Below are 16703 nucleotides of genomic sequence, written 5' to 3' on the forward strand. Positions count from 1 at the left end.
GGATAATTTTGAGTCAATGGTAACACCTAGATATTTACATACTGGTTTATTTTCAATGAAAGCAGAGTTTAGAGAGAATCTTTGCTCCGAATCGCTTGTCTTTTTATTAGTTCGTATATTCATTTGAATTGTTTTTGATACATTCACTACTAATTTATTCGAATTTAGCCAATCGTTAACTTTTTTAATATCTTCCTCGATATCCACGCAGTGTAGTCCAATTGCAGAAAGGTTTGTATCATCTGCAAAAAGTATAGCTTCTAAGTGTCTGCAAAATAGAGGCATGTCGTTTACATATATAATAAACAGTAGAGGACCTAATATTGAGCCTTGTGGAACACCGCAAACAATCTCTTCCCATCCAGATGACACATTATTTAACTTTACTCGCTGTAGTCGGCCTTTTAAATAAGATTTGAACCAATTAAGAGAGTTACCTCTTATTCCATAGTTTTCCAATTTACGGATGAGTAGGTTATGATCAATCGTGTCAAAAGCCTTACTAAGATCAAGAAAAAAAGTTCTTACTTCGTTTGTGGTTCTGTTGAATCTTACCTTCTCAGTGAACTCAACTAGAGCATCAACCGTGCTGTGTTTAGTCCGAAATCCGAATTGCTTACAGTATAGTAACGAAAATTTTTCTAGGTAGGAATAAACGCGCTTGTAAACAACTTGTTCATAGATTTTGCTCCACACATTTAGTAATGATATTGGTCGGTAGTTATTTTCGTCAAGTTTAGACCCGCTTTTATGCATTGGTATAACTTTTCCTTTTTTCAGTTCGATCGGAAACTCACCTCTGTTCATCGACAAATTTATTAGAAAAGTCAGATACCTAGCTGTCACAGGTGCCGAGACTTTGACTAGGACATTACTTATATCGTCATCACCGCTTGAGAACTTATTTTCCAGATTATTGATTATTTCAGCAACTTCACGCTCTTTTGCTTGAAAGAGGAACATAGATTGTTGCGCTTTGGGGACCAGACATACAAATTCTCCATTAAGATGTTTACTTATCTCAGAACCAATATTGGCAAAGAATTTATTAAAGACCGCAGCATTATCCGGCAATGAAGGATTTTCAACGTTATTCCTGCATGACTCGAGTATTGGTATCTTTTTGCTTTCATTTTTTTTTTACCAGTGAGCTCATTTAGCATATTGTATATTTGTCGCTTATCCCTTTTAAAAGATGTGAACTTATTCTTGTAGTACATGGCTTTTGTTAGTCTAAACTTCTTTTCAAATTGCAATCTCGCGTCTTTGAATTTTTCTTTAGCACTAAAATTCGACTTATCTTTCATCCAGTCTTCATGTGCTTTGTTCCTTTTCGTCCTTAAATTTTTAAGTTTATTATTGAACCAATTGGGCAGGTTTTTGTATTTATTTGTTGATTGTGTCAATGGCGCGTAAACATTTACAACCGACAAGAAAGCCTTATTGAAGACATCAAAAGCTATAGACGCATCAGGGGCTAAAACTATATCCGTTTCTACCTTGGATAATTCCGTTTTCAAGTCAACCTGAAAGATCTCCCTCAGATTTTTATTTTTCAGAAATCTCGTATCTCTAAAACTGACAAGGTCTGCAGCTTTTTCACCATAAATTTTCCATTTTAAAATAATCGGGTAGTGGTCAGAAAAACTTTGTAGCTCCAGTACATCCCAATTTGGTTGTTTGACATTATGATAAATGAAATGATCAAGACAGGTGGATGAGTCTCCCACAACACGTGTTGGTCTTTCTGGAGCTAGTTCGAATCCGTTTGCGGTTATTAGATTTTTGTAATCTCTGGTCAACTGGTTATTTTCCAGCGTATTTATGTTTATGTCACCACATATAACCGTCGGACATGCAGAGTAGCACTGTGTTTCAAGGAACTTTTCGAGTTTAGATAAAAAGTCTTTCTTATTAGCTCTAGGTTTATTATAAATAACAATCAGATTAACTTTTCTGTTATGTATTCTAATTTCAGCAAAAATGGACTCTTCGAATGGACTTTCACAAACTTTGACTAAATTACAAGAGTTTCTGAGTTGAATCATGACACCTCCACCTTTAACCGTACTTCTATTTTTAACCGCTATCTGGGTATAACCATTTATCGAGTAACTATTTATGTTGTCAGCATTTGACAACCAGGTTTCACTTAGACATAGAATATCAGGCTGAGCATCCAAACTAAAAACAAGTGATTCTAGTTCCGCATAGTGTTTCCTAATGGATCTCACGTTCAAATGAAGAATTGTTGCATCAAACTGCTCATCCACATCTACAAAATTTACAATTTGTTTATTTAGTTTGTCATAGTCAGAACCCAACATCGATCCGAAAGGGCTGATTCATTTGACTTTGGTTATTGGCTTGCCGTCCCGAAAAAGGCGTTCTTTTGAAACAACGCATTACATCTTCAATGTTGTAACTGAGATCTACACCCCCTTCGTATAATCCGTTTATTTTATATACAAGGCCATCTGGTTTCCATTCGTAAAAAATTGCACCCTCTCTGGTCCAAGTTGCATTGATTCGAATATCACTTCGCATCAAATTGACAAAAGCCAATCGTTCTCTGCTAATATCTTCGTAGATTTTGGCACTCAGGTTGGATGGAATGATTTTCTTCTTTTTGAGCATAGCAATTTTAGTTGACCTACGAATAAATTTAACAATGACGGGCTTGATATGACCTTTCGATGGCAGTCTATGTGCTATTGAAATATCTGTTTTCTCCAACTTGACTCCGATTTCAGATGCTAAGTTGACCACCGCTTTGCTGGTCTCCTCGTATGTTTCCTTCCCTGCGGATTGCTCTGGTAGCCCGAGTATCTTAATGTTGTCTCGTCGGTTATACGTTTGGAGGAACTCTGTCTCAGATAGTGCTTTTAGTTCTATTTTCCGTCGCTCAAAGTTGCTGTGATCTTCTAGCTCCGCTCTGAGGGTTTTGAACTTATCTTCGACAATAGCCTTGATGGTTTCACTTAATTCTTTTTTCAATTTTTGGACAATGGTCGGTATCAGGTCTTCTAATGCTTTCTGGATGCCAGCTTCTATTGAACTATTTAAACGGTTTTCATTCGACAGTTCTTCGGGACTCAGGGACACACGGGAGCGTTTGTTGTTTCCTTTAATAAGAGGTGTCTGGCCTCTGAACTTTAGCTGGGGGAACTCAGTATTATCACATTCTTCTGTAATGGTAAAACACTCCTCTGAATTGTCAACTGTCTCATTATTTTCTTGCATTTTCACTGCGTGAAGGACTATTGATATGAAGATGCGCAGATAATGGCTACAGTATATAAAGATTAATGACAAAATGCTATAAAGTAATATGAAATAAATTAAAGTGGAATCCTCTTTGCAAACAAACTCCCAGATCGCTCCAAGTAAAGAAAAACTCAAAAGCTACCGGGAAGACTGCTTACAAAAAGGTAAAGGAAAAAGCACCTTGAATGCACAAGCCATATACAACACTTGCAACTGACACTTTATTTAGAGATCATCTGCCTTTTCTGATTGGTCCCGCGGTTGCTGAGCCAGTTTTCGTAACTTCTGTTTCTGTTTGATGCTCTTTGACTTTCTTTTTCTGGCCTTAGATCGCTTCTTCAGAGTTAGTTTCCTAAGGTTACTCTCGTGTGCCAAGATGATATTTACAAAATTGATTTCAATATTTACGTCAGGGTGGACTTTTTGAATTTCTTGGACAAACCACGGAGATTTCTGTTTTCTCTGTGACAAAAGATGTTTCCGAACTGAAATAACAAGAGAAATCCTGTGTTCACAGAGCTTATCGAATAATTGGGGCGTGCCGAAACGTCTATTGTATAGTATGGCTTTAATGTTTTGTCGGAAAATCTTTAATGTTGCTATCAGCTCATCAGTGCTCTGTGGGGTGTTGTTGTTGGTTCTGTGCGGGGTGATTGAGTTACTCAAGATATCGTGCCAAATAATCAGATCGGTTCTTCCATTTAGGCTTCCATGAGTCAGAAGATGTTGCAGGTTTTTCAATTTAGAAATACAATTGTTGAAGCTCAATCCGGGTCGCGCGAATATGTTTCCTTCTAAAGATTTTCTCTGCCAACTCGGTAAAAAATTGATGGCTTTATACAAACAGCTCGCTCCAACAATGAGAACCATAAAGACTTTAGATGTTTACTTTCATGCCTCGCTGGCTCAGCTCTTTAATAAGTTTATCACAACAATTAGGCTTTTGTTCACGGGCGGGCGGTATTTGCAAAAAGTATGCTGTTTTGGACATCTTTTCTTACCAAAAAGGTTCTACTAGTCCGCATTATAAACTCTCAAGGCGTTTAATTGCTCTCAAACGAAGTATATAGCAACATACTGCGGTCTTTTTTGTTGCAATTTTTCGTTTGACCGATTTTTTGTCTGAAGGTTTTTGTCCTTAACAACGCGATATCCCCCTCATTTGATCCTTTCCCCGCCACTTCACTCCCACCCCTCCCCCTCTCCACATCAGTCCATTCAATTGAAACCGTGGATCGGAAAAAGAAGTTCTTGAATTTTAGGTTTTTCTGCGTTTTTCACGAAGGATCGAATTTTTTGTTCTAGATTTTTCTCACTCGTTTCTTGCTGGTTTATTTTGCGTATTTTGTTGTTATGTTCACGTTTTTTGTTGATTAACAAAGTTTGTTGTGGCTCTGAAAGTGTTGATTCCCAGCTTATCATTTTAAATTAAATCGTCAGATTAGTTCATGTGTTTCCATGTTTTTTCTATAATTCAAGGAATTCGAATTGTATTGGGACTCCTCTGTCTTTCACACAGATTGTCGAAGACTGTTCGCACACTGTTTTTGATTATTGTTGAATTCAAACTGGAACAGTGATTTTGGTCACTCTGAAACAGGAAGTGGAACGAATGGTTTTGCGTCGTGAAATTTTTGCAATCTAATTTTAATGTTGAGTGAGAAAATGTTTAAACAAAAATTAGCATTCTTGCAATTGGTTTTGTGTTTGAGTGCGACTTTGATTTTTACCGTTTTCCTTATTTGATCTTATTTTTTAAATGATTTTTCGAGCCCATTTTTTGTCATTTCTAGGTATTGTTTTTTTTTTGTTTACTCAATGAAAGACAGGACTTGTCCCGTTGTATTTGTTTTTAATGAGTTATTGTTTTCCTACCTTTTACCACTATGCAGCTGAATTGTTGCCCATGAAGTCATTTTGTAAATCTCTTCGTATGAGGTTTCGGCTCAATCACGCTCTAACTTTATTTCTGCTGACATCTTTTTGAGAAAGTGAATTATCCTGAGGTCTATCTAAATAGATTTCTGGATCGTTTCCTTTTGTGCCTCCCTCCCCAGCTTATTGGGTGCAAATTGCCCCATCCAGACGCACTGTGTAATGGCACTATGCTGCAACGGGGTGCATAACGTAGTGGGGAGGGGCACAAACAAAAGATTCAAATTTCACTTGTTCAAATTAAGATTTTTTCTATAAAAATATCTATTCAAATTTACATTTTATGTTATAAATGAAACAATTTTGGGTTTCAATAGACAAAAGGCCATAAAAAGGGTAGTTTTTGTCTCATAGGGAAGTTTACTATAAATAGAAATAAAAAATCGATTTCTATATGAGGGCTGATATTTTAAAAACCATTTCATATTTTTTCAAGTCAATTAGAGACTAGATACTTTTCAAATCCAAGTTCTGTTAATGACAAACCTCATTTACAGTCAAATGATGCACAATGAACATATAATTCGTTTTCAAGGAAGCGCTCATTTTTTATGGCTCTGACTCTGAGTTTCTGTAATTTTTATTGAAATTTTTATTTTCTTTTGAGATTTTGATAAAACTTTGTAGTTCTATTGCATCGACTCGTTTCGGAAATTTCGAAATTTTTTTCGGAAATTTTTTTTTGAGTTTTAAAAGATCTTAAACTTGTTTCTGTGAACCGTAAATCAGTCCCACTATTGACAGGAAGGCTTTCTTTTTTACTGCAAAACAAATTTATCTGGTTAGCGGCTTTATCTTCAAACTGTTGTCTTTATGACTTCGATGCCAAGAGTTTTCGAATGATTTTTAATGTTTGATTATTTTTTCCTATTGGATACTTTTGAAATCTTATTAACTTATCCTATTCTTGACAGTTGCCATTGGCATAGAGAAGACGTTCAACTTATCATAGATAAATTTAAGAAAAAAACGCCTGGTTTTAATGGCTTCGACAATGTCTTCTCGCCTTTTTCTACTGATTTTATTGTTTTTGCCTGTAATTGTTGTCGTTTTCATTGTCATACGACTTATTGTGATGACTTATTGATCATTTAATGATGACACAAATTATTGCTTTCCCATCCAGAATAACTTATTATAATTTTTTTTATTTCCGTTGGAAACTATTGATTTTTATGGCTTTGATACTATGAGTGTTTTCAAAAGTTCCGTGGTTTTAATATATTTGTTCATATGTGTTGTTTTTTTTTGAAGTCATATTGTTGCAAGAACTCTCATTTTAAAAAAAAATTCATTTGAATTCGAAAAATTTTTTACTGAAAACTTCATTTCTTAACGGCTTCGACATATTTCTCATTTTTTTTAATTTGCTGTTTTTGCCTGTATTTTATTCTTTATGTAGTTGTAAAAGGCTGAGAGGACTCATTAGGCTCTAACTGAGGAATGATCGAGCGAAGTTACTCAATGCAGTGAGTTTATAGCAAATAACCTTAAAGTTTATTGCAATGTTTGTTTTCAAACGTTTTTAAAACGTTTTACTTTTTGTTGTTATATTTGTCAACTTGTATCTAATTCTCATCATTGAGAGGCCCCATCCTCCTCCCTGTAATTCGAATATTAAAGTGGCTACTGATATCACTTCTGAACTGATGTTTTGTTTGTTGAACATTTTTCGTTTCCATAAAAGTTTTGTTATAGATGAATATTTGTGTTCCTTTTTCTCTTCTTCAATCACTTTTGCGTAATAGCAGATCCCAATGATCTTTCAGTATAATTTTAACTGAAATAGTTTAATTAACATTTGAAATAAAAGACAATATTCAGATAACAGCGAAAGATTTTAATGTCGTGAATATTTTGTGTTTTCGCAAATTGTTTGTAATTTTTGCAGTTTTCTTGTTTAGTCTGTTTCTGTGGCTTTATCTCATCAAGGACAGCTCGTATTTGTTTCGTGAGGACTTAGTGAATTCATCAAGATTTTTTCGTTAGAAGCTAAAAGTTTTTAATACGTTTGGAAATATTTGGTTTTGAAATTATGGATTGATTTTTGAAATTCGCCTCATTATTTCTTTTTGTCAACTTGTTACCTAGTCTCATTAATGTAAAGTCCCATCTGCTTTGTAGTAACGAAAAAGTTAATTTGTATTGTTAAAAGTTTTATTGGATTGCATTTTGAGGTTGTTACTAGGTGTTTTTAAGTTAAGATGTTGAAATGTTGCCGTGAAAAATGTTTTCTGTTTTTGCTTATTTTGTTGTTTTTTCTACCGTAGTCTTATTTATGGTCAATCTTTTGGGCGCTGTGAGGAGGCATGGAATAATGTAATTTATTTAGTAGCTTGTGTAACGCTTTTTTAAACTCAAATATGTATTTTTGATTATTTCTTTCTTCGGTTGAGCTCGGTTCGGAGCACCATGTGCAAACGCACATTAACGAGACTACTTTTCTTCATATATTTTGCTATTAGGGGCCTGCTAGTCAGATGAATCACCTTAATAATATCATTCGATGCCCCTTAATGAACTCCTTAAGCGCCCTCCGGAAGCAAGCTACACACGAGCCCCGTCCTGTTGTTTGGTTGAGATCATTTTGTCCGATATTAGCGGGTTTTTTTGCTTTCATTTTCCAAAGGAGATGCAATAATGTTATGCTCTATTTGCTGCACTGCACGACCAGTTAAAGTGCAGAATAATTTCTTATCGGAATTTCCACAGCTCGAACCGACATTTATATCTTCTATATATTAATTCAGTGTCGACATAAAAGGCACCATGTTTAAGCTGCAAATCTTCTCATGTTTTAACGGCCCTAAAACATGGTTCAAACGACTGGCAACAGTCGGGTTTGAACCGGGGTCTAGGGGTTGAGGAGCGGGAGCGCAATGAGTTGAGCTAAGGAGAAGGCCAGGCGCGTAGTTTGTCGGGATTTTTGCGCACTAACGTCGCAATCGTTTCTCCTTTCTCCAATTCTCTCCTCTTTTCACACTTTTTCGTGCTCCTTGTCTCTCCTGTCACTATCTATCTTCTCTATGTATTTATCTTCTATCTATATCTATATGTTAATTCTAACTCGATTGCTATGCCACCATGTTTAAGCGCCTATCTTCACATGTTTATGCGTCCCTTAAACATGCAGCCGAGCGTAATGCATGCATGCTATAACACCATGATTAAGTGCCAATCTTATCCTTGTGTTCGTGTGTGAACTTGTTTGCGAGAGTGTATGTGTGTGTGTGCGTGCGCGCGGGTGAGACCTTGAGCTGTTGACATTCGACTGAAGTTAAACGTTACATTGAGTTTAACCACTCTTTTTTCTTTTTTATCTTTCTATTTTTCTTTAACCTTCTATTCTTTTTTTTGCTATTCTTTTGCCTTTCTTCGCTTTTTTGTTCTGCCTTTCTTCTGCCTTTTCTTTTATTTCTTTTCTCTTTCATCTTACTCTATCTTTCGTTTATGTCTCTGTTCTCTGTAATGCTTCTTTTTCTCTTTCTTTTCTGTCTTTTTCTTTTGTTTTAATTTTCTTTTGTTTCTCTGTCTTTTCTATTTTTTCTGTCTTATTCTCTTCTTTTCTCTCTTGCTTTTTTCTCGTCCCTTTCCATCCTTCTTTTCTGCTCCTTTTCTTTTTTGTAATTCTTTCCGCTTTCTTTTCTATTTCGTTTTTGTCTATTTATCACTTTCTTTTCTCTTTCTTTGCTGTCTTTGCTTTCTCTTTTTTGCCTATTGCTTTTCTCTTTCCGGTCTTTCGTTTCTGTCTTTTTTGCTCTATTCTGCTTCTTTTCCCTGGTCGTTTTAGTGTTCTTTTATCTTTTGACTTTCTGCCTTTCTTCTTTTGCTGCCTTTCTTCTCTTTTATTTCTTTTCTCCTTTTCACTTTCTATTCTGTTTTTCTTTTCATTCTTTTCATTTTTTGACTGTCTCTCCTATTCTCTTTCGTTCCTCTTATGAGGTTTTTCTGTTGTTTTTTTGTTCTTTTCTCTTTCCTTTCTGTTTTTCCTTTATCTCTTGCTTCTCTCATTTTTTTCTGCCTTTCTTTTCTGTCTTGTTTTTCTCCTTTTTGTCCTTTTTTCCGTCTTTCTTTTCTTTTTGTTTTTCTTTTCATTTTCTGTGTTCTTTTGTGCTTTTCTTTTTTCTATTGTTTCTTCCTTTTCTCTCTTTCTTTTCTGTCTTTTTATTCTTTCTTTCAATTCTCTCCTTTTTTCTCTCTTGCTTTTCTCTCTTCTGTTCCTTTCTGAATTGTTTTTCTCTTTCTTTTCTCCGCTTCTTCATTTTTGTATCTTTTTTGTTTCTCTGCCTTTTCTTTTCTTCTTTCTCTACTTTTCTATCTTGTTTTTTCTTTGTTTACTGTCTTTCTTTCCAGTCTCTTTTCTCTTTCGTTTCTCTTTCTTTTTCTTTTTTCTTACCTTTCTGTCTATCTTTTTATCTCTTGCTTTTTCTTTTCTATTTTTATTTTCTCTCTTGCTTTTCTTGCTGTTGCGTTTTCTCTCTTCTCTGTATTTGGTTTCTGTCTCCACTTTTTTCCTCTTTATTTTCTGCTTTTTTCTCTTCCTTGCTTTTCTCTTTAGTTTCTTTTCTCTTTTTCTCTTTTCTGCCTTTCTCTCTTTTGTTTCTTCCTTATCTCCCTTTTTTATTTCATTTTCTCTTTTTCTTTTCTGTTATTTTTTTGCCTTTGTTTCGCATTCTTCTCTCTTTCGTTCCTCTTTTGTTCCTCTCTTTCTTTTTTCCATTAGTTTTTCGCTCTCTTCTCTTTCTTTTCTGTTTTTCCTTTCTCTCGCTTTTCTGCCTTTCTTCTCTTTTTTTCTCGCTTTCGCTTCTGTCTTGCTTTTTTCTTTTTTTTTCATTTTTGGTCGTGTCTCTCTTTCTTTTCTTTTTTCTTTTTATTTGTTCTTTTCCGCCTTTTGCTTTTGTGTCTTTTTTTTATTTTTGCTCTGCTTTTTCTTTGCCCTTCTGTTCTTCTTTCGTTTCTCTCTTCTTTCTCTATCTTTCGTTTCTGTTTTCTGTTTTTTTTTCTGTCCTTTTCTCTCCCCTCTCTTTTTTTGTCTTGGCTTTCCCTTTTTCTATTTTCTCTTCTTCTTTTCTGATTTGCTTTTCCCTTTAATTTTTCTAATTTCTCTTTAGTTTCTCTGCCCTTTCTTTCTTTTCTGACTTTTTCTTTGTGTTCTTCGTTTCTCTACCTTTTTATTTTTTCTGTCTTCTCTCTTTTTATCTATTGCTTTTTTCTCGTTCTTTTCTATCCTTCTTTTCTGCTCTTTTCTCTTTCTTTGCTGTCTTTGCTTTCTCTTTTTTGCCCTTTTCTTTTCTCTTTACGGTCTTTCGTGTCTGTCTTTCTTTGCACTTTTCTGCTTCTTTTCCCTCTTTGTTTTGTGTTCTTTTCTCTTTTGACTTTCTGCCTTTCTTCTATTGCTGCCTTCCTTCTTTTTTGTTTCTTTTCTCCTTTTCACTTTCTATTCTCTGTTTCTCTTTTCTTTTCATTTCTTACCTGTCTCTCCTATTCTCTTTCGCTCCTCTTATAAGTTTTTTCTTTTATTTTTTGTTCTTTTCTCTTTCCTTTCTGTTTTTCCTTAATCTCTTGCTTCTCTCATTTTTTCTGCCTTTATTTGCTGTCTTCTTTTTCTATTTCTTTTGTGTCCTTCGTCTCCGTCTTTCTTTTCTCTTTCTTTTCCTTTTTCTCTTTCTCTGTTCCTTTGTGCCTTTCTTTTTTCTATTGTTTCTTTCTTTTCTCTTTTTCTTTTCTGCCTATCTTTTCTTTCTTTCAAGTCTCTCCTTTTTTCTTGCTTTTCTCTCTTTTGTGTTCCTTTCTGAATTGCTTTTTCTCCGTTTCTCTTCTTTTTTTGTTTTTTCTTTTTTTTTACCTTTTCTGTCTTCTTTCTTCTCATTTTTCTCTTTTTGGTTCCTCTTTTGATCATCTCTTTCATTTTTTAGTTTTTTTTGTTCTTTTCTCTTTCTTTTCTGTTTTTCCTTTCTCTCACTTTCTTTTCTGCCTTTCTTCTCTTTCGTTTCTCCCTTTCTCTTCTGTCTTGCTTTTTCGCTTTTCTCTGTCATTTTGGTATTTCTTGTCTCTCCTTCTTTTCTCTTTTCTTCTGTTTTTTCCTTTCTGCCTTTTTTCTTTTGTTTTTTTTTCTCTTTTTTTTCTTTTTCTTTGCCTTTCTGTTCTTTCTTCCTTTTTCTCTCCCTTTTTCTCTTGGCTGTCTCTCTTTCTCTTTTCTCTTCTTTTCTGTTTTGCTTTTCTCTTTAATTTTTCTATTTTGTCTTTCGGTTCTCTGCATTTTCACTTACTTTTTCTTTGTCTTTCTTTCTTTCTCTTCTCTTTTTTTCTCTGTCATTTTTTCTCCTTTTCTATCTTGCTTTTTCTCTTTCCTTTCCGTATTTCTTTTGTCATATCTTTGTTTCTCTTTTCTCTTTCCTTTCTGTCCAACTTTTTCTCTTTTGCTTTTCTCTTTCTTTTTTGTCATTTTCTCTTTTTCTTTCACCCCTTGTTTTTCTCTTTCTGGTCTAAATTTCTTTTTTCTCTTCTTTCTCCCTTTCGTTTCTCTCTTTTTCTCGCTTTTTGCTTTCTTTTCCCCCTCCTTTTCTATTGCTTTTCTTTTAATCGTTTGCTTTTCTCTTCTTTTCTTTCTGTCTTTCGTTTTTCGTTTTTTTTCTCTCTCTTAGCTCTTTCTTTTCTGTCTTGGTTTTCTTTTTTTTCATATCTTTTTCGGTTCTCTCTCTTTTGTTTGTTTTTTTTTGTCTGTCTTCTCTCTGTATTTGTTCTTCTGTTCTGTTTTTTTTCTATCTTCTCTCCTTTACTCTTTTTTATCTCTTTCCTGTTCTTTTTTCTGCCTTTGTTTTCTCTCTTTCTTCTGTCTTTTCTCTTTCGTTTCTTTCTCTTTTCACTTTCGAATGTTAAAGCTCCGTATCATCGCATGTTATAAACGCTCCTTAAACATTCAGCCTAACGTATAACATGAGTTACGCTAGGCCACCACGTAGAATCTCGTTATCTGTACAAGTCTTAGCGCTCCCTAAATATTCAAGGTGGCAAAGCCAAAAACGTCGTTGGACAAAAAATTGTTGGCACTTAGGATAATATACCAAACCCTATCGGTAGATAACCAAACACATCGGTAGCGAAACACATCGGTAGCGAAGGATAGATAACCAAACACATCGGTAGCGAAACGTAGTACCTACGGCTTTTGAACGAGTGGCTTATGTTCCAGCCCCAGGTGGTACAAAAAAACCTGAATTTTTATTTTAACCGTCTATTCTTTCAAATGATTCTGTGATGCTTTTGCGGGCCTGCTAGTTTGGATAATAAATCTCACTCTTCAACTGTTGAAAAAAACTTGCAGGTTTAAAACAATTCACAGCTTTTTATAGTCCTCACGTGAAACTGTCGGTCCATTTTCGAAGTATCTTCGGGAGCAATCGGAAAAAGTGCTTAAATTTTACGTACTCCACATTTTTAGGAGCAGCTTTTAACACGTTGATGTCGGACGAAACGCTCAGTGGTGCCAGCAGTTCAGATGGTGATGATGATGATGATGATACAAGCGGAGATGGTTCTGATAATGGTATAAATGGCAATGAAAGTGAGAGCGAAGAAGAAGAGAAATGGTCTGATTTTGAGTCAGATGCAATAAGTACGGCAAGTTATGAAAGTTCGGTGTCAACCGAAGAACGAGTCCCTGATAGCACGCGAAGGGGAAACAGTACCAATGAGCATAGGTCACTCAATAATGTAAGTACATTTTTCATATCTACAAGCAATGATTCATACCTTTATGGAAGTTTTGAGTGCTTGCTGGAGATGAAGATGTAATAACGAATTCTAGGAAAGTGGTACAGGTTTTTTGATGCCATAAGATATGGCTATTTGGATGCATATAATTTTGATTTGGTTATCTAAATAGATGGCTAGACGTGTTTCGTATGCATTAGAAAGGTTTTTTGAACAAAAAAGCAGCTGGAATTGTTTCTGGATGTTGCTTATGCATTCTGATTTATTTTAAGTTCAAGATAGTTTTAAGTTCTAAGACTGCTATATCTATTCGCTCCATAGAGATCTGTTGCACTTGGAAGCTGCTGTTGATTGTTTTTGTAACAAATAAAACCGACAATCATTTACACATTAAAATTTATCAGTTTTGGTGCTTTTGTAAGTTTTTGTGCAATTAATGACTTAGTATTTGAAATATTCCAGCAGTCGACACCAATCCGTCGTTCGTGCTACAACCTGAGGCCAAGATCATCACCCAGATTTGGAAATCATCAGTCACTATCAAACCCAATTATCAGCGAAGAGACTCCGGGTGAATTTGGCGATTCAATCTCAATTCAGAGTAAATTAGTTAGACAGTACTATGAGAAACGAAGGCAAGCCCACAGTTCCCAAACATAGAGTGCCTTATAGCTTCTACCTGTAATGAATAACGTGCAATTTATTTTACTTGATGACGTCTTGCCTTATTTGCAGTATATTTTATTGTAATGTGAAAGGCTTTTAACCTAAAATATATCGGCAACCGGTATTGATTTCCAACTGTTGTATTTGTGTCTAGCAGTTGTAAATCATTAGCAGGGTCACTAATGCCGAAAATTGCCAAAAATGGGAAGGTATGTCGGACATATCACACATGAGTGAATTGGTTGCTCTCTTCGCTGTGTTTGTTTCGTTTCGTTTGAGATGGAAAAGCTCACACGATGAAGGAAAACTCAATGGGAAACTCACAAAACCTCATTCAAATTATATGAGATATCCAAAATTGAAGTTTTTGCCCAAATTAGGTAAATTTTAAATCAACAGGTACTTATGTTTGTGTGATTATTCACAAGTAACTCAGTCTTCGAATTTCCGGAATGCATCTCATATGTAACAGTAAGGTACTAAAATTTGTTTTCAAGGTTTTTTTTGTGCCCAAAGGAGTAGTATGTGCATTTATTCTCTCAAGTGTATTGTGAGCATCGGAATTCGTTTTTTAATGCAAGTTTTGTTTCTACCGACTTTTTAATTGACAGTTTTTTTCTTCTGACCATTCGAATTTTCGTCCTCAAAAACGGGATAAAGACCGGAGGGTATTAATTTTCTGAGCAGTTCCCGTACAGTTTCACCAGTCTCTAAGCGTACAATCATCGGGACTGCTGAGAATGAAGAATAATGAAGTTGGGGTGACGCCCCTCACCCCCCCCCCCCAACACACATACACTCCCCCTACCCCTCACTTCATCCCACTCCACTCCCATGCCCACTTATTGCACCTCCTAAAACCGCACGCTTGCCCCCCCCCCCCCTGAGACCACTAAGATAACCTGCTCATTAATGCACCTTTTTTGTTTCCACCTCTCTGTTAAGTTTTCGCTAGCCTACCTAAGCCACAGCTAGCTACTGACAAAACCAGCCGCTCGTCATCTGTTTGCGAGCAACTCGCCTCATGTTAGTCGGTTGTTTTTGTTTGCCAATTTGTGTTTCATTTCAGTGAAATTTTAGTATCAGCCTCTAAACGGCTATTATTTAGGCGCCATTTAATAGCCGCAAAGAGATAGCCGGTGCCATTACTGGCCTTCTCTAGGTTGTTTACAATCCAAAAATTGCATTGTATTGTTTTCACACATGTTTCCTTGACTTTGATATTTCACAGCGGGATGAACAGGTAGCGACCAGTTGGCATTAAGTTTGATTAGAGGCTCATAGCTGACTTTAGTAGTCCCTCAAGTGATTATAGCGCTGCAGTTGGTGGGAAGCCCTCAGTTTAAGGCTAAAAGTCCATTGATGAACTCTGAGCCCAAAATAGTGCAACTTTTAACGTATTTGGTTGGTTTTGAGTTTTTTGTTTGTTCAGTCTTAAATTGACGTTTTTCTTTGATGAAGGTACTTTGAAAGACAGAATTACTTTTTATATCAATTTTCTGAGTTATGTTTTGGTACTGCAAATAAAACACGCAAATTGGTACTAATTTTTGAATTTTTTTTGTCATTTTTCCAGCCTCAGGGGCCAGGATTTTTCTAGGTTTTGATTATAGGTTGCTGCAGAGTTTCTATAGGCTATGGAATGGTTGTCACGTTTTAAATATAACCATTTTTTAGCAATGTTTCGATAACATATTAAATCTTAAATTTTGATTTTTGTTAGTTTTTTTGACATTTTTGGCGAATTTTGGTTTATTGATCTTTTTAGTTTATTGGCCTAATATCGCGAATTTCAGCAGTTAAGTTTTCAATTGCAAATTTTTCGAACTTTCCTGTTTTTTTCTGAGTGAATCTGTTTTTAGGTGAGTTGAGTGAATCTGTTTTAGGTTTTGCCAATGGGTTATTGGACAGAGTCACGAAACAAAAAAAATCGTTTTAAAGATTTTGATATCGAGAAATTCAACAACTTTCAATAAATTTTGCAATTTTCAATTTTTAAAATTTTGTCATTTCATTATTTGTCATCTTTTGTGGCCGATAAAAACCTTTCAAAGCTGTGCGTGGTTTCATGGGTATAATTAAATGGATTAAAATTTGGGGTTCAGAATAAACTGCTCAAAATTGCTCAGTTCAAAAATGTATTGAATGAATATCAAAGAGCGAAAGGAAAATTAGAGACTGGATAAAGCCTTAAGTACACGTTATAGATATCTAGTATTGGAACTTTTTTCTTTAGGTACTACGTTTAATGTTTATTGGTATCTATATATTAAACGTAACTCGAATGCTATGTCACCATGTTTAAGCTCCTAATCTTCACATGTTTTAGCGTCCCTTAAACATGCAGCCTAGCGTTATGCATGCATTTTGAGCGCCATATGCGAGGTTTGAACCCGGGTGTGTGGTAAATTGTGGCTGTCTGCACCAAGAATAAAGGGCTGGGCCACGGGGGCCCAGATAGGACAACTTTTTATCCCTAGAGGCTGGTTATGTAAACCCCTTTTGCGCCTGTGCTGTTAAGCGTTATTTTAGCCACTTATTAAGCGTTTTTTGCTCTTTCTTCCGCCGCCTTCATCTTCTCTCATGGACTGTGTTTGTGTATACTAAATGTGAGACAAATGGTTGTTTGAACGGAGCCCGACCTTGACTTTGCTCTTTTTGGTGATACTTTTGCTTCGTTTATTGAAAGTGGAAGCTGGCTGTTGTCATGAAAAACCTCCCCGTTCAGCATACCTGTTATTCGAGTGAAAATACATACATACATTCGTGAAGTTGCTCTCCTCAAGTCTTTTCGAACGCACTAACTGGCAGGTCATATTTGATTTCGACTGGTTGTTTCTTTAGAATCATTTTTGAGTCTACTTTATATCAAGAGAGTTGTCATGCAATATTCAATGTTTGATAACAACGTATAATTACCATTCAGTAGTGGCTAACTTCGATTCGCTTTCAGTTATCAATGTTAAACACAGCATCGGCGGCCGCCAGCTTGCAAGGGCACTTCAAGAAAACTTTTGATAACGTAGAAAAAGATGTTGATCTGGCAGTTAATCATTTTGTACGGGCTGCTGGCGACGGTATCAACCAGGCTGAAGTTCAGGAGCTCCGAAAGAGGATTTTCG

At 35.6% G+C, this 16703-nt stretch overlaps 1 protein-coding gene across 1 annotated transcript in view; it reads left to right on the forward strand.

The window, feature by feature from the left end:
• LOC142340274 (uncharacterized) overlaps positions 1-13631 on the forward strand; it is a 48492-nt gene extending 34861 nt beyond the window's left edge. The window contains exons 8-9 of the mRNA XM_075390848.1: positions 12644-12915; positions 13378-13631. Coding sequence (XP_075246963.1) covers positions 12644-12915; positions 13378-13575 — 470 coding nt within the window. The 3' untranslated portion in view covers positions 13576-13631. The remainder of the gene's footprint in view (positions 1-12643; positions 12916-13377) is intronic.
• Positions 13632-16703: the final 3072 nt, after the last annotated feature.

This window comes from Convolutriloba macropyga, chromosome 5 (assembly GCF_964194025.1).
Source record: "Convolutriloba macropyga chromosome 5, txConMacr16.3, whole genome shotgun sequence".
Taxonomy (NCBI): domain Eukaryota; kingdom Metazoa; phylum Xenacoelomorpha; order Acoela; family Convolutidae; genus Convolutriloba; species Convolutriloba macropyga.